The 22789-nt window shown below is 49.4% G+C and overlaps 2 protein-coding genes and 1 pseudogene across 2 annotated transcripts; 2 read left to right on the plus strand and 1 right to left on the minus strand.

The window, feature by feature from the left end:
* The first annotated feature begins 621 nt into the window (after nucleotides 1-621).
* Nucleotides 622-1386, plus strand: LOC124683892 (expansin-A31-like). Its single transcript, XM_047218319.1, has one exon. The coding sequence runs from the start codon at nucleotides 622-624 to the stop codon at nucleotides 1384-1386; it is 765 nt and encodes a 254-aa protein (XP_047074275.1).
* A 15140-nt stretch (nucleotides 1387-16526) lies between these two features.
* LOC124659878 lies at nucleotides 16527-17335 on the minus strand (annotated as a pseudogene).
* An 802-nt stretch (nucleotides 17336-18137) lies between these two features.
* LOC124659890 lies at nucleotides 18138-18651 on the plus strand. Its single transcript, XM_047197706.1, has 2 exons — nucleotides 18138-18143; nucleotides 18244-18651. Exons 1-2 carry the CDS (start codon nucleotides 18138-18140, stop codon nucleotides 18649-18651), a joined length of 414 nt encoding a protein of 137 aa, XP_047053662.1.
* The last annotated feature ends 4138 nt before the right edge of the window (nucleotides 18652-22789 follow it).

Raw genomic sequence — 22789 nt, forward strand, 5'->3', positions numbered from 1 at the left:
TGCAGTTTGAGTCGGATATAATTAGACTTGACTTGCACCGTCTTGTTATTAAGTTTTGTTTAACTGCCGGTAGATGAATCAATTGTGAAGTTTTCTTTAGCAACTCGTGTATTATGCTCTGGTGTGAATGAGTTGTTTATTTGACCTTGACCAAACCATTCTGGAGGGAATTGTCCTAAATTAATCCTCGGTGTTAAGAGGTTACCCCAAAGGGTTCCTGTTGCCCATGCCTTCTCTGGGCATTTTTTATATATAATACTTCTTCCATCGTTGTTTAGCGGCTAATGCCGTCTCTGTACTCCACTATTGTCAATGACAAGCTGCGCTTCCGGTCTTTCCGTCAAAAAAAAGAAGAAAAATGGCGAGGTAGAGGTGCAAAAGGAGTGATTGAAGGCACAAGTCAACTCTGTGCATATATGCTGGGTTCGATCGTGCGTATCATACACGGCCGTACGTCCGGCCGCGATTGTACATTCCTCGAGCTACTTAAGCACCACCATTGTCGGCATCATCCCTCACCTCTAAATCTCTAATTCCACCTTCGAGCTAGCTAGAGCCAGGATCAATCATCTCTCTTGAGCTCTGTTCGGAAATAGTTTGGACCAGCAGGAGAGAAGCTAGATGGCAGGTAGAAATGGCTTCTTCATCCTGGTGCTGGCCGCGGTGGTGTGCTTGGCGGCTCCGGCGGTTGGGGCGGACTGGCTCCAGGCCACCGCCACCTTCTACGGCGGCAGCGAGGGGTCCGGCACGATGGTCGGCGCGTGTGGGTACGGGAACCTGCACGATCAGGGGTACGGCATCACCAATGCGGCGCTGAGCACGGTGCTGTTCAACGACGGCGCGTCGTGCGGGCAGTGCTACACCATCATCTGCGACCAGCGCAAGTCCGGCATGTGCAGGCCCGGCAAGACCGTCACCGTCACCGCTACCAACTTCTGCCCGCCCAACTACAACCTCTCCAGCAACAATGGCGGGCTGTGCAACCCTCCCCGCGCGCACTTCGACTTGTCCCAGCCAGCGTGGCTCAACATCAGCACCTACCAGGCCGGCATCGTCCCCATCGTCTATCAGCGGGTCAATTGCCGGCGGAGCGGCGGGTTGCGGTTCACCATCACCGGCTTCAAGGACTTCGAGGTGGTGCTGGTGACCAACATGGCCGGCAGTGGGTCGATCAAAAGCATGTCGGCCAAGGGGACCAACACCGGGTGGATCCAGATGTCCAGGAACCGGGGCGCCATCTGGCATGGCATGTCAGGCCTGGAAAACCAGGCGCTCTCCTTCAGTATCACCTCCACCGGCGGACAGAACATCGTCTTCCAGAACGTCGTCCCGGCCGACTGGCAGTACGGCCAGACTTTCTCCACAAGGCAGCAGTTCGACTACTAACTAACCAATTCCCATCCGGTCTCAATTTCGCACTCCTGCTCACTTGTGCTTGATTGATTTCTTAGCCGATTGGTGCTAGATCGATTGATTGAATTGTACATTGTAATCCACATATACATGCAATGATCTTGTTTGATATGAAAAAATTAACTACACCCTCTCCAGGCATACTAGTACGTGTGCATGCTGTTGACAACAAACTGGAGGCTGAGTGGACTTTTTGTCATAAGAGCATCTCTACAGCTCCGACACATTCCGACCGTTTGTGTTCATTTGGATTGGGCCACGAATTTGGATCATTTTTGTTTGGGTCAGGTAGCCCAGTGGCCCAACTGCTAACTTTTTTTCATTTATAATATAACCATTTACATAGTGCGCCATGGTTGCCTAGTTGTCATCGTCTTCGATGAGATTGATAAAGACCGGAGGCGCCCAAGGACATTGCCAATGCAGAGGCTGCTTAGGCGTCGGAGGCGGCGTTGGTGCGGGAGGAGGAGGCGGAGGGGTCGGTGGCCTCCCCGCAGTTTGATGGCGAGGCCATCCCATGGAGCGAGGTCATCGAGCTTGCTATTTCCTATGGCCATCTCCATGGCCTCGTCCTCCTTGAGGTTCGGTGGTTGGAGTTCATCCTCCTCCTCTTCCGCCTCCTCCTCGTCGTCGTTCGTGACCTCCTCGTCATCCTCCTCATCGTCGAAGAGGGCGCCAAGCTTGAAGAAGTCCACGTTGCTTAGGTAACCCGCGCGGTGGCGCGGGTCGAACTCCTAGGTCCCGAAGGTGGACCAGTTGTAGGAGTCAAGGGTGAAGGCCGAATCGTCACGTAGAGTCCGGTGGAGGATGAATCTACGACGGCCGGATTCCGTACTATCGTTGTCGTCCCTCGTGCGGCACCGGAGGCACTGGGACACGGAGGTGGTTGAGGTACCAACCACCACTCGGCATGCCCGCATCCTGCCAAGGGACCAGCCGGTTCTCCTCGAACAACCGGTGTGCGAGTTCGGCTGGCAAGTACCAACATTTGCACGTGGTTTTCTTCTTCTTGGCGCGAGAGGAACCGGCCTCGGCGTCGTGCTTCATCTTGTGGAACAGCCAGCTATTTTCCATGGCGATGTCGGTGCCGGTTTGCTCGCGCAAGTACCATTACTCGCGCGCGGAAGACGAAACACGGGCGGTCGCTGCCGGGCGGGCCCGAAGGGCAATGAGGCGGACGCATCCGCTGACCAGGCAGCGTCCGCGAAGATGCATTGGCAGCGCAAATTCAGGCAGGGTTTGCATCCCGCGGACATGCCATTTATGTTGGGCGGTGCAGACCCATTTTTAACCGCACGTACACAAATAGTCGCTTTGCATCCATTTGCATCGGGCACTGAAGCGTCCTAAATAACTTCGACCATTTTAGAAAAATATTTGAACTCCTATCACTACAGGAAACGAACTTTGAGCATAGTATAAAAATTACTCGGCCAAAGCCAGAAAAAATGAACTCGGTGAAGTGTATGCCAAGTATTACACTCGGCGAATCCTCGACACACTTTCTTTGCCGAGTGCCATATCGCGTGTACTTGGCACAAAATCTTTGTCGTGTGTTTCTACGTACGGTGCACTTGGCAAAGAAAAGTCACTCCATTTGATGTACAAGTAATACTTCGTTTATTTTAAATGTAGTTTTGTGGAGTTTTCTTTTATTGTAGTAGTATTACCGAGATGTGTTGCATCATCTCAATCATTGGACCTGATGCCCAAATAAATACTTATCTAACATATTATGAAGTTACATTATGAATACTTATCTAGAATTTTTGTTCAGATTTTTTTTTTGAAACTTACAAATATCGTTTCTGAATTTTGAAAATAAATTGCTACGGGTGGCTTGGCCTCCATTTGTCCAGTCCCGTTCATGTCACTACTATTTTGTAAAATTCAAAACATCGGGTGTGTTCGCTCGGAGGAACCAAGTAGAATGTAATGGGATGATTCTGCCCTCGGAGCTCATATATACATGTGTTCGGTTGGGCTAGTGGAATGGAATGCACAGGTTCCACAAAAACGAATATTCTCTCTAGATGCGGAATACGTCGGTTCCACCGAATCGGTGGAACGAGTGTGTTCCACCACCTTTCCTCACCCCATCTCGCCCTCACCCCCTCACCCCGAAAAGCCACTCCCGCACCCGACCTTGACCTTATCCTTGTCTCATCGTTTCCTCGTCTTCGTCCCATCTTTTGTTCTAGCAGCGCACGGGGGCCGAGGCGAGGCTGGAGGAAGGCAGGCTAGTGGCGGCGGGTAGGCATGGAAGCGACGGCGGTGAGCAGGCAAGCAACTACGGCAGCGACAGGAAGGCAGCGCCGCAGACGACAAGCAGGCAGCGGCGGTTGTTGGGGACATGGAACACGCCAGTTTCTCTGCAAGGTGAGATGAAATCTAGCCCCATTTTGATTACATCGATTCTAGTTCATATCTGTGGTATATTTGCATCAATTACCTGTTGATTTTGTGAGAAAAATCAATCCCTGTACAATTTGTTATGTTCATGTGTATTGTGGTTATTTATGATTGCATACATATATTGTAGATGGGCAAGAGGATGGATAAAAAGAAAAGGATGATTAGGGGAGCTGTTGTTTTTGTGGTTGTTGCTACGGTTGTTGTACTTGCTCGATCTATTATAAGGAAGATAAGACCACGTATAACCCATATATTGCCCAATGCATGAAAGAGATCAGTAAAGGATGGACTATCTAAATAATAAAATTTAGCAATCTGATGTGACTTATAGTAATATGTTGAGGTTTGAAAGAGCTCCTTTCTTTCAGCTATGTGACATATTGAGAGATCACAAATTGCTAGAAAATAGTCAACATTTGTGTGTGGAGAAACAAGTGGCGTTGTTTTTACATACTATAGGACAAAACCTTCGTAATAGGGTTGTTGCAACAAATTTTGGTTTACCATTCGGGACAATTAGCATATATTTTAGACATGTCCTGCACGCCATAGGTGAGCTGTGCAATGATTATATCAGGCCAACATCAGTGGAGACCCCAACAAATTTTGGTTTATCATTCGGGACAACTATTAGTATGCTTGTATGATTAAAATCTGTTATATCATTGATGATATATATTGTTCTATTGTGATTATATATTTGCACCGCTTATTGTTGAAAATACAAACGAAATGCTGCTGAAATTTTGATTATATGTTGTTGGAAATAAGAACAACTCACAAACAGTCCCGTCGATGGCCATGTTCCAGTTGATCGACCGAACAAGGCCCCCAAATTCTAGGGGCCCCCATATTTCTGCTCGGTAGTACTAGTTAGCGTTAATTAATTTGCTTGTTCTAAAGCTGCAGCGGCCCATTTATTTTGCTCCTGCAGCCCAGCACCAACAAACAAAAGCTCTAGCAGGCCACGATGGAATACCTCACGATCACACTCGGCTAGGTGTAGATGCGATCAATTTCTATATCTCTACTACTTAAAAAATGGGAAGGCGTTCCGTCGTCAGCCGGTCCGTCGCCCGTTTCGTCCAACATTCCGCGTCGCTCGTCGAGTCGCCCATCGCACGTTTGGCATTTTAGCCCTTCCTAAATTCTGATATCAAACCATACGACTCCGACCCCCAAACCTAACACCTCACGAGCTTCGATCACCATCTCCGCCTCTGCACCTCCGACTTCCTCTCCCCGGTCCCCTCCCTTCTCACCTGGTGCACAAGACAGAACATCACGAGGGCCCTCGCCTGCTTCCTTCGCCTCCGCCTCCGCGGTTGTATCCCGCTTCGAGAACGACGTAGCCGTCCTCCTCTACGGACTCCAGCAGCAGGTGACCGACGCGTGCCGATCTAGCCCTCCCCGTGGTCCAAAATCACGGATATTCTTTGCGTGCTCTTGGCCACCGGAATCTGTTGTTGGTGATCTTGTTTTTTTTTTCGTTTTCAGGCCACAGCGGGGCCTGCAACAGGCCCAGACCCAGGGCGTGGAACCCTTCAGAGCAGAGCAAATGGACCAGGTTGGTAATTCAACCCACCCGATCCCCAACCTTCTAATCCTGCCTCGAGTTCTCCAGATTAAACTTTTTTTTTTGGTCTCTTGCTCGCTCCAATACTAGAACAACGGAATGTCGTGATAGAGGCACTGGTTATCCGGATGTTGGTTTCAGTTTGTCTTAGATTGGTGCTCAAACTGGAGAAAATACATGGCAAACACAAGTTTAGCAATGGTCGTGTATGCCTTGTGAATGCTAGCTTATACTGCTTGTGTTTTTACCTGCCACGGGCTCGGGAGCATGGCATCGTGGAGGCAATGCGTATGTACTGTGTAGTAGTGATCTATTGACACACATTGTTCTTTCAGTCCCTGCGTCTGTAATAGTTTATATTTTTGCAGGTAGTTATACGTTGTTCTTTCAGTCTCTGTGTCTGCAGCACTATCATATTGACACATATTGTGCCAGGAGGAAGATCCTGGATGGTTCTCGAGGGTCGCCGAGTTCAGCCCTTATCCAGTTGTAGATATTGAAATGCATGTAAGCCAATGTTTTCTCTGCCAAAATACACAACTTCTCAGTTTCCTGAGCATTCACGGTTCACTTTATACCCATTAAGTTATTGGTTTATTGATTGTTTATCTATATTTGGTTTTACAAGAAACCAAAGGAAGATGAAAACATTGTATTATCTTTCACACATGGGAAATTATCAATTCCAGAACCAAAAACCATTTCTGAAAACAGAAGTTCAGAGGAGACACTAGACGAAGTTGTTATTCTGGAAGGTACCAGTACTATCGCTGCTCACAAAGACACGAATAACTGATCAACTAAGTTTGTGATAGAAGTCTACTGAATTTCATTTCAATTTTGCAGTATGTTATCTATTGATCTGATTGCAGATAGGAAGTCTAAAAAATAAATAATAGGGCCAAACACAGCTTATATAAATAACTACTAAGGCCAGACATGTTTGTTCTTATTATGGTTTCATTGTCATCTGTATGAATTTTGAGAAGTTGCCGACTAGAGGGGAAAAAATCTCTATTGTGGGTAGTGCTCTATTTGGCAACTCTGATTTTTTCGACATGGTGAGTGTTGACTTTGTCCCTCTAGGAACGAATGAGTTAGTATGTTCAGTCACTAGAAGCTTTACCGAGTATTCATATGATGGCTTTTAATGTATTATATACTTTAAATAACATTCTTGATTTTCATGCCATTCATTGTTGAGAGTATTCATATGATGGCTTTTAATGTATTATATATGCCATTTCACAAATACTATGTACAGATAATGAGAACCAATGCGACATGGTGTATGTTGGTTACAATTTTCAATTGCCTCCTTTGCTGGCGTTATGGGGATTGAGTAGGCCTCTTTTTCTAGCATTATATGCTTTTCATCAGCCTTTGCCTTTTCATACTAGACTTCAGGAGAAAAGAGTAGGAATGACCATATTCTATTTTCATACTATCACAGAAATTCTAAGCTGCTTCGGGAACACAAACATAATGTGATTCAGTGTAACGGTCATCAAATATCAATAGTGTCAGATGAGACAGTGTTGCACAAATATGTATTGCCTGAGTCTTGTTAATACATCATTCTTCGTTCAGATAAAGCATGGTTCAGTCTTTACAAAGTATAGCAAACTAAGACAGTAGCCAAACTTTGTTTTTGATTCATTGTTTTGAAACCGTATCATCCCTTTCAGAACATTCTGTGAAATAAGCATGTACGAATGTTCACAAAAACTCTACATAGCAGAGAAATACTCATGTTCTGTTCAACTACCATTCTTCCTTTGTACCATGACATAGCTTGACATTTAATGCTGAAAGCTTTATGGGATAAGATCACCAAACCATTGTAGCAACGTTGGACGAATTCCTGGCCAGTTAAACCAGCATATAGTACGCCTCTTGCAGTCGTAAGAGAAGTAATTTGTTCCCATGTTTGGAGGTCTTGCAAAAATGTACGGGAACATATAAAACTCTTGAATAGAAATTGAAACGAAAATATAGCCCGATTCTTCCAAAATGGTGAGGTATTTGACGCAAAAAAACCAGCCTATTTTTATTTTCCTTTGAACACGCATTTGTGATTCCGTACCACAAAGTGCAACAAATAACTGTTTTGCATCTCGCTGGTTGATGCCACAAAATCTGGGTATTTTGATTGATTACCAAGTGCAGTACTGCATATTTTGATTGATTACCAAGTGTTTGTGTACTAACTCTTTATTTATTCAAAACTCGGGTAAGATTCTCCGGAAAAAAAGTTAAGGAGACAATACAGGTTATCTACTTCAATCTGGATTATAAACACAAGATGAGCGTGTGCTGTCAAGTGCAAAGCTCTGGAGATTGATTTCATTTTCATGCAATGTTGAAGGATCCAGGTTTGTTGTTGACACCTTAAATTTCTGCTCTTTTGATGGTGACATCCCTGAATAAATGGATCAATAGGTGTCTTATGTGCACTACCATGACCTCCATCGATAATAATATGAGGTATTTGGCAGTTTTACTATTGTAAGTCGAGTTATGCATACAAATCAACAATGAAGCTACAATGGTAGAGCTGAAGGTTGAGACGAGTGGCACACAAAGAGCAAGAACGAGTGGAAATGGAGGCAAAGCCTAAATATATTTTTGAATTTGGGATAACGACGGAGCGAGACATGTACTAGGTTTATGTTAGAGAACTGAGCGCTAGCTCAGTGGCAAGGCATGCGAGTGCGCAGCCAGCCCACCCGGGTTCGAATCCCCATGCGCGGTAATTTCGCAGCCGGGATGAATAAAACCGGGAAAGTCTCATCCTACCTAACAACGTACAGCCAAGGGAGGGATCATTCCCCCATTGGTCAACGTTTTTTTTTACTGGGGTTATGTTATGTTGAGCCGCCTCGGCTGCTATATATGTATAGCAGAGAAGTTCATGCCCATATACTTTTAAATCAAAATCTGCATCATTGCACTCATCACAACATTGGAATATATTCCCTGAAATTGATTGATGTATGTTTAAATTTAAGAAATTCCCTTTTTTCATGAAGTTTGCACCGGTTGACGTGGAATTTTGTTTCTTCACTGTGGTTGTGGATTTGTTCCCAATATGGATTTCTGATGTTGCAACATTCCATCAATGGATGCCATTCCAATTATATATGGTATGATCTTTGGCCACATTTTGTTGTTTCTTTTCATCCAAGAATGGATTCTTATGGAGAAGACACTTGCACATGAAAAGACCAATGTTTATAGTGACAGACAAAAAAAAGTCATCACATTGATGTTTTGCTAGATAAGCGGGTAAATGAATGAGGTGTCCACTTGAATAAATTGGTTATGGCACGATAGTCGAGAATAGTCGAGAAGGGAGAAAGGATAGAGATGACATTTGTCTTGATGTTATATGAGAAAATGTTTTTGTATGTTTAATTTGTTTTATTCCGTAGCAACGCACGGGCAATTTACTAGTCTATACCTAATAATAAAGGGAGAAGCGTTTCCGTGGTTCGGTCCGTCTATGTTATTTTTGGTTTCGTCGTCCTTCGTCCGTCGCCGGTTTCCTTCGATAGGACGCGATGCATCGTACATAATGGCAATTCTATTTTGTGTCGGTTTCAGCGTCCAAGCAATATATAGCCAGGGAGCGAACTATGCCAAGCCGCCTCCCCTCAAAATCAGATCAGATCGAATCCAATCCATCGAAACGCGCAAGAACAAGGTCATCCATGGCCACCTTCAATGACGTACTCGTCACCGCGCCGTGCCGGGACCTGACGCAGCGGCGAATTCACTTGGCGGTCCTGCTTGTGCTTGGGGTCGACGTACAGTACTCAACACCGTTGTTTTGGAAACAACAGTTCTGGTGCTACTGCTGGTTCATTGGCAGTGCCCATCGGCGGCGATCCCAGACTGGTGGAGAGGCAAGCCTCCGAGGCGAGCTTCACGAAACCTTCCACCATGTCCGCCAATGCGGCTGCGTCCTGCACGCCGGAGCGCACAATCCCTGGATATTAATCGGGCCTATCGGAGACGGCCAGTCATGATTGTGGATCCTTTTTATGATCCAACCTCCAGCGATCTGAAACACAACGCTATGCCATGCTAGCTAGCATCATATCAGACCATCACCAAGGAGGCGCCTACGCCCAGCTGACAAACCCCTTTCTTTGTATGAAAAGCAGAGATCATCGACTCTCCTGACCATGTCGGAATGTGTCGTCGACTTGTCGTCGAGTTTGATCTCTGCCGCCGAGATCATCGTTGTGGCCAACTGCATCAAATACACAGATACCCTAAATTGTTGTAGATTTCATGTGAAGTAAAATCGTGCATTTCCGGATGAGAACGAGAACTATCTGCCGGCCTACTTCATCCGCGGCGTGCACCCTGACTCTGAGAAGGCAACAACTGCCTTTCGTGGCCGTCACCAAGGAGGCTCGATCCTACGCCAGCTGACAGACCTTTTTCTTTATTCGAAGCAGAGGTCACACATGTGTCTCTGATTACACTCGGGCGTCTTTCCAAAAGCAATCGTTGTTAGGGGCATGGCTGAGGCGGCCCCTAATATCGTCTTGGCTGCTATGGCATGCCTGAGGCGACAGGCGGCGACGCGGCGCCTGGTCTCTAAGGGCATCTCCAACCGCGCGACCCAAACGGACGCGCTGGGCCGTCCGTTTTGGGCCGTTTGCGTGGCCGAACGGACACCCGGACAGCGGCCGCGTCCGCGTGTCCGTTTGGGTCGCACGCTGCGCCCAACGCGCGGACGCAGCGCATTGGTAATAAAATAAAACAGAAATGAAAATAAAAAAGGAAAAAAACAAAACATAAATTTAAACTAGTTGGTCATTAAACTTAGCCCTATTTTGGGCAAATTTTACACAAAAGAAAGCCATATATGGCTTTAAACTAAAAAAGCAAACCCTAGCCGGGGTTTGCGAGCACGCGGTGGCCGCCGGCGATACTACCCCCAGTAGTACTCGTCATCGTCGGCGTCGATGACGACGACGCCGCCCGGCGGCGACGCGCTGTTCCGGCTCGACACGCCGGAGGGCACCGGGGACTCCGGCCAGGGGTCCCACTGCGCCCTTTCCCAGGCGGAGTGCGCGTTCGGCGGGCTCGCCGGCCTGCGCAGCCGTGCCCTCCGCGCGGACTCCTGTCGGAGCTGCTCCTCCGCTGCGTGGCCAGGCGCTCCTCCTCCGCCAGGCGCGCGGCCCGGCCCTCCTCCTCCCGGAGCGCCGCCCGACGCGTAGCCTCCTCCCGACGGCGCGCCGGCTCGAGGAAGGCCCACGCGTCCGCTCGGGCGTCCTCCCGGGCCTTCCTGGCCGCCTCCTCCAGCGCGGAGGTGCGCAGCGTCTCGGCGAGGAGCGGCCATTTGGCCAGCTCGTCGAGGTCCTGCTGCTCGCGGGACGCCGCGAGCGCCGCCTGCAGCTCCGGGTCGTTCTCCTCCTCCTGGGGCTGCGGCTGCGGCTGCGGCTGGGGCTGGGGCGCGGGCTCGTTGATGTAGAGGCCGCCGGGGCGGCGGCCAGCCCGCCTAGCAGCTGTGCCCGGCTGCGCGCGAGGCCGCGCCGTCGCGGATGTGAAGCACGTGCGCCGCCGCGCATCGTGCTCCACCTCGAACCACAAGTCCCGGTTGGGACTTGCGTCGCCGTACGCGGGGTCTCGCCGGAGGTCCGCCGGCGGCCGAGCGCGGCGCCTCCGGATCTCGGCGTAGCGGGCGCGGCTCGACGCCGGGATGGGCGGCACCGGAACCCGATCCGGGCTCGGGTGCCGGCCGTGGGGAGGTGCACGTCCCCACGGCATTGGGACGCCGGCGTCCCGGAACATCCGCGCCACCGCTACGGTGACGTAGATCCGGTCGCGTCCGGGCGTCGCCGGCGGCCCCATGGCGAACGGCGCCGGCGCGGCCGGCCGGCTGCTGCCGGCCTCGTGGTCGTTGGCGGATGGCGAGAACTCGCGCTTCGGGGCCATGGCGGCGCGGAAGCTTCGAGCTCGCGCGTGCGGCCGGAGTGGAAAGTGGGGACCGGATAGGGACAGTCCCCTTCCCCGATCCACATTTAATAGGACCGGGGCACCGACAGTGGGCCAGCCACGCGGACAGGGCGGACACGCGAGGACGCCGCGTGCCATCCATGGCCACGCAAACCCGGCCCAGATTTGGGCCGGGTTTGCGTCGTTCCGGACGCCGCGGCCGTCCGCTTTTGCGGTGCGTCCCCGCGTTGGGCCGGGTTTTTGTCCGGCTGGACCCATCCGGACGCGCGGGCGCGGGATGGGTCGCCCCGTTGGAGATGCCCTAATAGTCGGGCGTGGATGCGTGGAGTGCCAGCTTTACATAGATGTGGTCTTTCTTGTCATGGCGATGTTGTTCTGTCCGTGGCTTTAGATGTATACTTGGTCTAGATGCATATTAATCGATTCCAACAGTGCGTACACGATGCTTGAGAGTTGAGATGTACTACTTGGTTTTGGATATGAAGCAATGCCAAGAGGTATGTGATACGGAGGACAGGTCTATTGACTCTTTTTCCAATTTTACATTAGCTTAGAGCATTTCCAGTCGCGTCCCCCAAAGCGTCCCCCAAACCGCGCCGGATTGAGCGTTTGGGGACGTGTTTTGCTCGTGCCGCGTTTGGGGGACGTCGCTCCCCAGCCGCGTCCCCCAAACGCCGCCCCCAAATGAATATTTGTGCAGGAAAATAAAGGTTTTCATTCAATTTTGATTATATATTACAAAGTTTGAATGAAAACGGCTAGATTTCATCTAAACCTAGGCTACGACCGCCCGGCGGCGCGTTCGACGGCCCCGCCCCGTCGTCGCCTCCCCTACGCCGCAGCTCCTCCTGCGCGCGCCTCCTCTCCTTGCGTTCGGCGGTGGCCGGACGGTGCCGCTCCCGCCGATAGTCCTCCTCCGCCCTCCCTCGCTGGGCCGCTCGGAGGGAGAGCTCGACGGCGCGACGAATCTGCGCCTCTTCGCGGGCACGGGCGTCGTCCTGGAGCTTCTTCTCCGACTCGAAGGACTCGACGAGGGCGCGTTGCTGATCGGCCGTCTCGTCCGGGTGCGGGGCGTCGTCGTCGGACCAGTCGAACTCGTCGTCGTCGTCGTCGTCCTCCACCTCGGTCTCCTCCGCCTCGGCCTCCTCCTCCATTGGCGCCTCCTCCTCCACATCTGTTGGCGCCTCCATCATCGCCGCCGCAAACTCGTTGGCCGCCGCCAACTGCTCCGCCCGCCTCCCCCATAGCGCCGTAAGCGCCGACTCCCGCTGTCGACGCTCCTCCGCCGTCGCCTCGCTGCTGGAGCTCGATCGACTCACGCCGCCGGCGCTCGATCGAGTCACGCCGTTCACGGAACAGCGCCCGCCGCTCATCGCGCCGGCGCCGGCGCTCGTCGGCCCATCGCTGCTCCATGTCCTCCCGGTACCGGCGCCGTCGCGCCTCTTGTCCCGTCGAGGCGTCGAACGCCGCAACGCCGCCGCACTGCTCGCTCCTGCCACGCTGCTGCCGCCGCGGCCTCCTCGGCTGCGGAGGCGAGGGCGGAGAACGCCGCTAGATCCGCCGCCTGCTGCGCCTCACGCCGGCCGGCGGGCCTCCTCCTCGAGTGCCGCACGCCGCTGCCGGCTCGTCAATGGAGGAGACGGCGGTGGAGGGAAGTGGCCATCGCCGGGGCGGTTCGCCATTGCCACCGGTGATGGAGGAGACGGCCGTGGAGCGACGAGGGCTGTGTTCGTTGCCGGCGGGGTGTGGTGGCTACCATTGATGAGCCGGGAGACCTTTTATAGACGCCGGCGTCGGGAAGAAAGCGCGGGAACGGACGAGAAGAGGCGGGAAGATCGCGCGGGAACGGGCGGTGGCGTGCGAACGCCGGCGACGCGTGGAGGCCGCGCGGCACCGACGAGACGTCTCGCCCGCCCCTCCGTCGCCATTAAGGCAAAGATGCCGCTGCGCGCGAATAACTTCCGTCGCGAGGTAGGCGACGGTTAGGTTAAAATTAACTGTGCCGCTGACGCGTCGGCCCCGCGCCTCCTCGCCTCGCTTTTCGTTGTGTCCGGCGTGCCCGGTGCGTCCCCTGTGGGACGGGGACGGGCTCGGGGCGCCGGACACCGTATAGGGGCGCGCCGGACAAAAATGGGCTTTGGGGGACGCGGCTGGAACGCTTTTTTTGTCCGGCGCGCCCCAAATCCCTTTGGGGGACGGTTTGGGGGACGCGACTGGAGATGCTCTTATACATTGACCTAAATGAAGACATGTTCTTGAAAAATATTGGAAATTACAGTTCGAGAAATATCATGAAGGATCCATAATCCTGACGGTGTATTTTATCCAGTGCTTGATACATGCTTATAATTATGTACACGACTGTTTAAGACAATGATGTACAAGTTATTGCTACGTGGCTAGCTTGATTCTTTCTTTGGTAGATTAACATTTGCTTTTATAATGATGCACTTTACTGCTATAAGGAAACATGAAGGGGTGTTATTGGGGATTTTTTCCTGTACAAAGGAAACATGGGATGCTATAGTAATTGAGAAAATAGACCATGTTCTACTCCATAGACTGGAACTTCTTAAATATGCAATTTCACTATTTGTTTTTGTTAATTAAAAAAAGATTTAGGTGACTGAGATTTACGAATAGTGTTAAACACCTAACAATTAACAAAACATATTTTCAAATATGCAATTTAGGTGACTGAGATTTATGAACAGTTTTATACACCTGAAAACTAACTCAAACAAATTCTTAAATATTTTCGACGATGGTATTACGTTTTGCGTAAAAAATAATATTTAGTAAAAATCAATCCGCTGCAACGCGCGGGCATATTTCCTAGTTAGTTCTCAAAGAAATAAAAAGATGCGATCATTCTTCCGCTCGAGGTTTGCATTCCCCAGTCAAGAGCGAGCGGCCGATTGTTCGCTTGCCGATCGTTGTTCCTGGACACTGGTGCTTGCCGGCTGCCGATTGTTGTTCCCGAACCCTTGTGCTTGCCGGCGTGGCCATCCCTTCGCCGTTCGCCTGATGAGGAGATGATCCTACGCCGCTACCAGCAAACCGTTGATCGGCGATCAGACGATCACGCGTGTATGACCGCTGCAACTCGTCTAGTCATGTTAATTTTTTTAAGATTATTTATTTAATTTATTAAATTGTGGAACGTGACAACTCATGAGAAAATGAAGTGTCAATAAGTGTTAGAAAAAAATACTCTAAGAAAAAAGAGACATAAGAAGCAGCAGCTCAGTCTCAAAAGTGTGCTACTTTATTAGAAAGGTACGATTGAGGATTTTATTTCAAAAGATACCACACCAATAATGCTTTTCGGTAGAACATGAGGTTTGTTTATTATTCTAGTGCTATATTTACTCTTTTAGCATGAATACTCAATATATTTGTGAATATTGTATAAAATAGCACATTCTGAAACTATTAATTAAGTAGAGTATAGTTCTAATTTACTAGCATTTTGAGGTTAAAAATCTTTAGGCACATTACTGCAAGTCGCACCGGGGCCCCAATTTCTGGAGACGGGCCTGCTCACAAACGTGGAGGTAATCTCACCTAGCATAGCAAGGAGGTGAGCTGAACCAAATACTAGCCAATCCATTCCAGTTTTTTTTGGTCTCAACCGAACATAAAATGAACCGCTGCATTACACTTTTTTGGTCCCAACAGAACACAAGAATGGAACCAACCCATTCTAGTGGAATGGACCAAAACATTCTGTTTTACTTCGTTCCCGAACAGGACACACCCACAAAGCAGGAGATTTTTTATTTATGATCAAGTTGTGCTCAAATTTTGAGGATTTGTGGTTTTGCTCAACAACCCTTGTAAGCATATTGCCACTTTGCCAGTCAGTAGGGGGTGCAGAGTTGGAATGTGTATCTTAACTTCTCATCAGGTTGCAATGATGCCGAAATAACACGAGGGTGACAAGATGGCTGCTGCAAGTCGGCTAGAACCCGCTGCGACGTGCAGCGAGGAAACAGGGTCTCCATCATGTGTAGTAAAAGCTTTGCTTGATCGTCGTCGCAGCAGGGCCACGCCGTCCGACCCCTGTTTCTCCGGCGATTTACACAAAAATAACCCTTTGTTGCAACTATAGCACAGACTGACCCTCCGGGCAAACTATTTCACCCATCTAACCTTTTTGTGTGGCGTCCCTCACATGGGCGCCACACATGGCAGTGTGGCGCCCGTGACTGCGGCGCCACTCTCCCAGCCAACGTGGCGCCCTCGACGCTGAGCTGGTGCGCCGATCCGACGTGGCAGGATGTGTGGCGCCCATGGGAGAGGCGCCACACTACTCTTTATATATAATGTCTGTTTAGAGATAATTGAAGACTGTGGTAGCTCAACTGGATGAAGCCTTTGCTTCCCAATCCCAGGTCATGAGTTCAAACCTCCTCACCACCTGAATTTATTTTTATTTTTAAAAATTATGCTAGACATTGTAGTATGTTTAAACATGAAATCTAGCCTCGTACTGTTTTGTAGAGTTTTTTTTATCTTCTCTTGCTTGCAAACTGAATAAACATATACAACGCTGCAATGTGGACAGTGAAGAGCAGCGATGCTATCGCTGCACTGACCAAACCAAGATTCCCTCTCACAGGCAAAAGAACAGTAGTCGATCGATAAAGCCAAACTTGGCATTCCTGCCGTTCCAAAAATCAACACCTTACGAGTTACAACACTGCAGCTACTACCTCCGTTTCAAGGAATAAGGCGCACGCGCATCCCAAGACGAACTTTGACCATAAAAATTGAGCAACAAAATCTTGATTATATTATATGTAATTAGTATCGTTGGATTCGTATTGAAAAACACTTTTTAATGATATTAATTTTATATAAACAATCTTTATCTATTTGAAGCAATTCTTGGTCAAACAAAAAGCTCGTAAAACGAGGGCGCCTTATTCCTTGAAACGGAGGTAGTAGATACATGATCTTAACAGTACAAGTCTGATCTACTACTTGATGATAGCAACGTGACATGATGACAGCCCAAGGTGATTGGCAAATTTTATACAGATCGATACTAGCAGAGCTTAGCCAAGAGTACAAAAATAAAACGGAGATAGATAGATAGCTCAGCACTGATCAGCTGCTCCCCTGGGTCAGCGCCGCTCGTAGCTTCAACAAGAACATGAAACGAAGGATCAGCTCAAGTGCATATTGTGGAGTAAACATCCCAACAGAATTTAGTAAGTTTCAGTTGCACCGACCGAGGGAGCGTTCAGATCCGAGCTCCGCAGCACGCGCAGCCTCTTCGCCGTGGCGATGAACATGCTGCAAGAACGATTGCGGCAAGAGGAACTCATGAGCTATAATTTTTTTGGAAAATGGAATTCATGAGCTTTACATTTAATTAAGTCAAGAAGAACAGATACTCGGATAGTTCGGCGTTGCATGCATTTGGAAGACTGAAGAAAAACTTACTCCCATGGGACATCGCCGACCAGCATCTGGCCGCCCTCGTCGTCCTCGTACACCAGTGTGTACTCACCGCTGCCGTCCTCTAGACTGTCTACATAATCCAACTCGTATGCCGGCCGGCCGGCCGGATGGTGCGTGCGTACCGGCGAGGAGGTCCCGGAAGAGGCGGTCGACGGTGACGGAGAGGTTGCCGTAGTCGCCCTGTGCCTTCAGGTCCACCTTGCGGCCGATGGGGACGCCGTCCATGTTCACCTTCACGAACAGGCCCTTGTAGCCGGCCTTGTCGTCGGCGCCGTTGCGTGGGTCGGCGGGCGGCCGCTTGGACGCCGAGGAGGAGGCCAGGTTCCGCCGGAACGAGCGCACCGGAGGCCACCCCACCACCGGAGCCGCGGCCGCTAGCGTTCTGCTGCACGTCGCAGAGACAAGAAGCAAGTGAATCAGCGCAATCTTGTAGTAGGAGAAGATTGGCTCTTTCGCTCCATACGCATCTCCACTAACTGACATATACAAGGCTGCAATGTTGCAAGCAAGAGAAGATAAAAAAAACTCTACAAAACAGTACGAGACTAGATTTCTTGTTTTAAACATACTACAATGTCTATCATAATTTTTAAAAATAAAAATAAATTCGGGTGGTGAGGAGATTCGAACTAATGACCTAGGATTGGGAAGCAAAGGCTTCATCCAATTGAGCTACCACAATCTTCTGTAATCTCTGGACAGACATTATATATAAAGAGTAGTGTGGCGCCCCTCCCATGGGTGCCACACATCCTGCCACGTCGGATCGGCGCACCAGCTCAGCGTCGAGGGCGCCACGTCGGGTAGGAGAGTGGCGCCGCAGGCACGGGCGCCACACTGCCATGTGTAGCGCCCATGAGAGGGGCGCCACACAAAAGGGTTAGATGGGTGAAATAGTTTGCCCGAAGGGTCAGTCTGTGCTATAGTTGCAACAAAGGGTTATTTTTGTGTAAATAGCCTGTTTCTCTCTGCGCCCACTGTCTCGTCCCGGGCCACCGAAGGCTAGCCTGCGGCAGGCTACAGTGAGCTACTGCGCCGCGTTAAAGGGCCTTTCCATGCCGGTCTGCCTCAACGCCGCTGGTCGGTCGTCGCTAGCCGGCCGCTCTGATCGGCGTGGCGTTGCTCCTCCTCCCGTTCTCGCTATAAAAACACGCGTGTGTCCAGCCATTGGAGAGCTCATTCCATTCTGTTTAGCTACTCCACTGACCTCAGCTTGCTTGTTTCTCTTCTTCTCCACCAGTCCAACTCATTCTGTCTCGGACTCTCGGCTGTTAGTGTTAGCCAAATGGTGGTAAGTACGCGTGATTGTCTGTGAACCAGGCATCATCAACCATTGAAGAATCGGAGTGTGGTTTAACACCTAGCTCTTACTTGTGGTTTTGGTTTCGCAGAGGGCGAGGAGGCCGCAGGTGCCGGCATTCGGAGAGTGGAACTACTGCTACCACCACTACGGCGAGCCGCCCGCCGCCGAGTCCTACTACGCCCCGGAACCGGAGCCGGAGGCCTGCAGCGACGTGTGGTTCAGGTACTCGCCGCCGCGCAAACCGACACCCAAGAAGACGAGAAGGCCGGAGGGGGAGAAGGGAAGCGTCCGGCGCACGAGGGCGCCGGAGGCTGACGGCTTGGAGCGCGCCACCGCGATCAAGGCCAGAGTCGCCTCCGCCTCCCGGGTGGTGCGGCCGGTCGACGAGGACCTGTACCAGGTGCCTCCGCCGGAGTTCATCAGCTCCCACCGGCCGAGACGCAAGAGGAGGAGCCTGTTGATGGGATGCTTGGGCCTCAACTCCTGCGTCGCCTGACGATGCTGCCGTGCGCGTTCTTGAGTAGTTTGAATGGCCACTTGAAAGCTGGTTCTTGCCATGGAAAAAAATAGCGCGCTATTCTAACGCTAATAGCACGCTATAGCATATTTGAAGAGCCGACGCTACGCTATTTTGGCGCTATAGCGCGCTATTCGCGTTAATAGCACGCTATAGCATGCTAATAGCGTATTTTTAGACCCACGCTATTTTGTTATAGCGCGCTATTTTTTTCCTTGGTTCTTGCTGTGTGTCTTCTGTTTTTTTTTTTTTTTTTTTTTTTTTTTTTGAGAAATGGTGTGTCTTCTGTTTTGTGATCTCTTCAGCTAGCCAAATGATCACTTGTAATGAGTTTAATGACTTCGATCGAGCTGCTTATTCCATACTGTGTATGCTGGTGCACCGAGTTAATTAAGACTAGTATGGTTTGAGGATGTTCGTGGCAAGCAAATTATGGTCTTTTTGTTTACAGAGCGTTCCAAGGTCTCATGCACAAGGCTGAATTCAACAGCTTCTACACACGCTCAAGGCCTCGTGCAATGATGCACAACATAGTGCAACTCTGCTGCTGTAGACAACGAAGTAAATGAGCCGCTGCATGCATGCAACTGCATGCCACGCAGATATCATAAATTCCCACCAAGAAAACGAGTTGCCACGCAGATATTATAGGACGGCACGCGCACGTCGTCTGGTCGTCCTCGTGCACGACCGGCCAGAGGTGCCAATAATGTGCCATGCCATCGTACGTACGCACGCACGCACTGTGGACTGTGCCACGGCATGGCTGACCACGAAACCTGCTTTCCCTGGTGCCGCTGCCCGCTGGGCCACTAGCCATTTCGGATTCGGGTTACCACCGCATCTCCATCGGCGTTGGACAGAAAAACGGTTTGCAGCAGCCATTGCAGGGTGCTCGCACCACGCATGTCCTATTCTGTTGAGCATTTCCGTGCTGGTCCCGATGCATAGATACTCCCTCCTGCTCAAAATATGTTGCATATAAATTTTGGTCAAAGTCAAACTTCATAAGTTTAATCATATCATCTATATTGATAAAAATATAAACATATACAATAAAATAATAATATTGTTAGAATTGTTATGAAATATATTTTCATATTATATGCATTTGATATGATAGATCTTTGTATTATTATCTATATGCTTGCTCAAAGTTTGCATAGTTTGATTTTCACGAAAAATTATGCACAACATAAAATAAGCGAGGAGGGAGTATATTTTTGGGGGCTCGGTAACCAGACTTCTCTCGTGGGGATTAATTGCAACCCGTCCTTGTTCTCTCCCGAGTGCTCGGTTCCTCTCCCACCCCGCTAATTTTGGTTGCCATTGTATTACATTGACGGGGATTGCTCGGCCACTCATGCCTATCAACGACGCGTTCAGTTCACAACTTCTACCACATGAAGACGCGACGACGCCACCGCCTCTCACCGGTGGTCGCGCTGCCGCTTCTACGACCTGGAGCCGAGCACCGCATCTCCCGCCAATGCTCCTACATGCCTCTACCGTCACTTTTGCTGGTGGCCTGCATCTAATCTTGGACTCGCCGGCACAAAGCTCCGGCCTAGACCATCTCACAACCGCCTCACACACAAGGTATTCGGCCATTTGGCCAGGTAACTTTTCCTAGATTTTGTCTCGGTAAATTGCTAAATTTAGATATAGTGTTCGTTTGATGCATATAAATGGATAACGAAAATAAATTGCTAGTCCATCGATTGATGTAAGAGGAGGCTGATGCAGCGGCCGAAGAAAAGAGCGCATCATAATCATCACTTGCAGGCTGCTCATTTGGGAGGGTTTCCTCTGTCCTGACATCTTCAAATAAGCTGGAATCTGGAGGCCATACTACATTTTTCACACTAATTTTGCAGGGTCCTAGTAGCTCTTTGTTGCCATTTTTTGTACTATAATCTGCCATCAGTGACTAAGTTGCTTTGTATGCATATGAAGTAAAATTGTCACACTCAAGAGAATGAAAAACAAAAGCTACAGGAAAGTATAGCTACTGTGATGATACCACGATCTGTTTTGGGTGGAATCGATGACCTTTGTCTTGGGCTCGACTGCGTGTTTATATAGGCCGAAATACGGCGATGATTTACAAGGAGTTGTTACAACAGAAGGAGAGGTTGGAGGAGATCCATCTTATCCTTATACAACGTATTAGATCGTTTACAGGTACAGATATAATGACCTCAACAACCTAGACGCCTATCTACTTGCAGCGCTAACAGCTACATCATCCTAAAATGTATTTTAAGTGGGCTTTAACTGTTGAAGCCTGTCCTTAGTTGGTCGTGGCTTAAACAAAAAAATTGCTATGCGAATGAAAGATTAATTGTATTGAAGTTACAAGCCATTGTTGAGCAAACCGATTAGATTGGTCGGGGACAAAGGATAGGAGAGACAAAGGTGAACTTTTAGTTTTAGTACAACAGTACACTGCTAACGGATTGATCAGAGCTTTACACAATAACATAAATCAAAGAAAACAAAGGTTCCTCTGCGGCATACTATGGAACTAACTACCAATAGAAAGTACATGTGACATAGCCATGGCATTAAACAAACCATCTGCTACTAGTAGCCTAGGCACCAAATGTATGTAGGCAGTAGATGTAAAAAGTTCAAGTTGACTGCCTAAATTTGGCTTTGTTCCTGCAATAGTTTCAGATATTAGTTCATACTCTTTGCATATCAGTGATAATTATTGGATAAAAATATATGTAGAAAATTACAACAGCAGATGCATAAATACATCAAGAAGTGGTATTTAGATAATTTGCAAATTAAGATGGACACTTGTGACATCCCGATCCAAGTGACCGAGACATCTCCCATTCACACCCCAAAAACACGGGTAACGGGGCAACTCAATAAACAAAGAAGATACCCATATATTTACGGCCACGTAAGCCAATAGGTTTATCATTACAGGAGTCAATGAGGTATCTTCTATCACATATCTATCACACATAATGCATATACGTTTGAGTGTAAACGATCAAGGTGACCTTTACATGGCGTATTTCATGTGCATACAATAAAATGTAGATGATCGAGGTGACCTTTACATAACATCTAACATGGGTTTATGGCAGCGGACACAACAATAGATGACTTGGATAGTGGAGGACTTCTAGACCATAGGGTTCTGCTTGGGATACTGGCTCCTAGCTCACATCAATGGGGACTTCACGACCAATATGCCGAGTTAATAGCAACCAACGAAGAATGAGTACTTTTGAATGTACTGAGCAAGATATCAACGAAAATAACTAGCAAGCTATGTCTATATGGCGTGGCATATGTGCAGAATATAAGTGCGAGACCAAGATTAACGGTTGAACCTAACTCACCTTCTTAACGGACGGCTACTAGCTGGGGGATTTCCTTTCCCTCGCAACGCCATGCCGGTCGCCGCGGTTCTTTGGGTTCAGTGGCTCTCTCCGCTGGAGTTATCACTTACTTTGGCCCAGTGGTGTTCTTCTTGCATCTGACGGGAGGAGTCTGCGTTGGGAGGAGCGTCGGGGGCGATAGGTTATCGGTTGGGGCGGAATGGCCATGTCTATGGCGGCGGTAATGCCCATCGCATATAAGGGTTTTGGCGCCGATGGATCTTGACTTTTTTTTATTGCGGGAGAGAGGAAGTGGCTTGTGTACCACTGTCGTGCAGGCCATTGTGTAGAAGAGGGGTGGCACGCGCGGATGGCCTTGCTCTCTACGGCGACACAGTTCATACCTAGAGTTGGGCTACGAATGGGTCACCGCGAACAGTCTTGTCCGTGTGTGTCGGGCCAATGGGTTGAAGTTTTGCCCTGACTTTGTTCTTTGTTTGCAGCGGACCAAAATGGACAGGCTCGATAAATTTACGTCAAACCGCTGGAGATGTGCTTAGAACCAACTAAAACCATCGCTACAAAACCTCGAAAATTCTTTTCCCCCAAAAGAACCCCTAAAGCCTTGTTCGGCAGGAGAGTTTCCGCAAGTTTTGTTTGGTATAAGAGCATCTCCAGTCGCGTCCCCCAAACCGTCCCCCAAAGGAATTTGGGGCGTGCCGAACAAAAAAACATTCCCAGCCGCTTCCCCAAAGCCTCTTTTTGTCCGGCGC

Source organism: Lolium rigidum, chromosome 1 (genome assembly GCF_022539505.1).
Source record: "Lolium rigidum isolate FL_2022 chromosome 1, APGP_CSIRO_Lrig_0.1, whole genome shotgun sequence".
NCBI lineage: Eukaryota > Viridiplantae > Streptophyta > Magnoliopsida > Poales > Poaceae > Lolium > Lolium rigidum.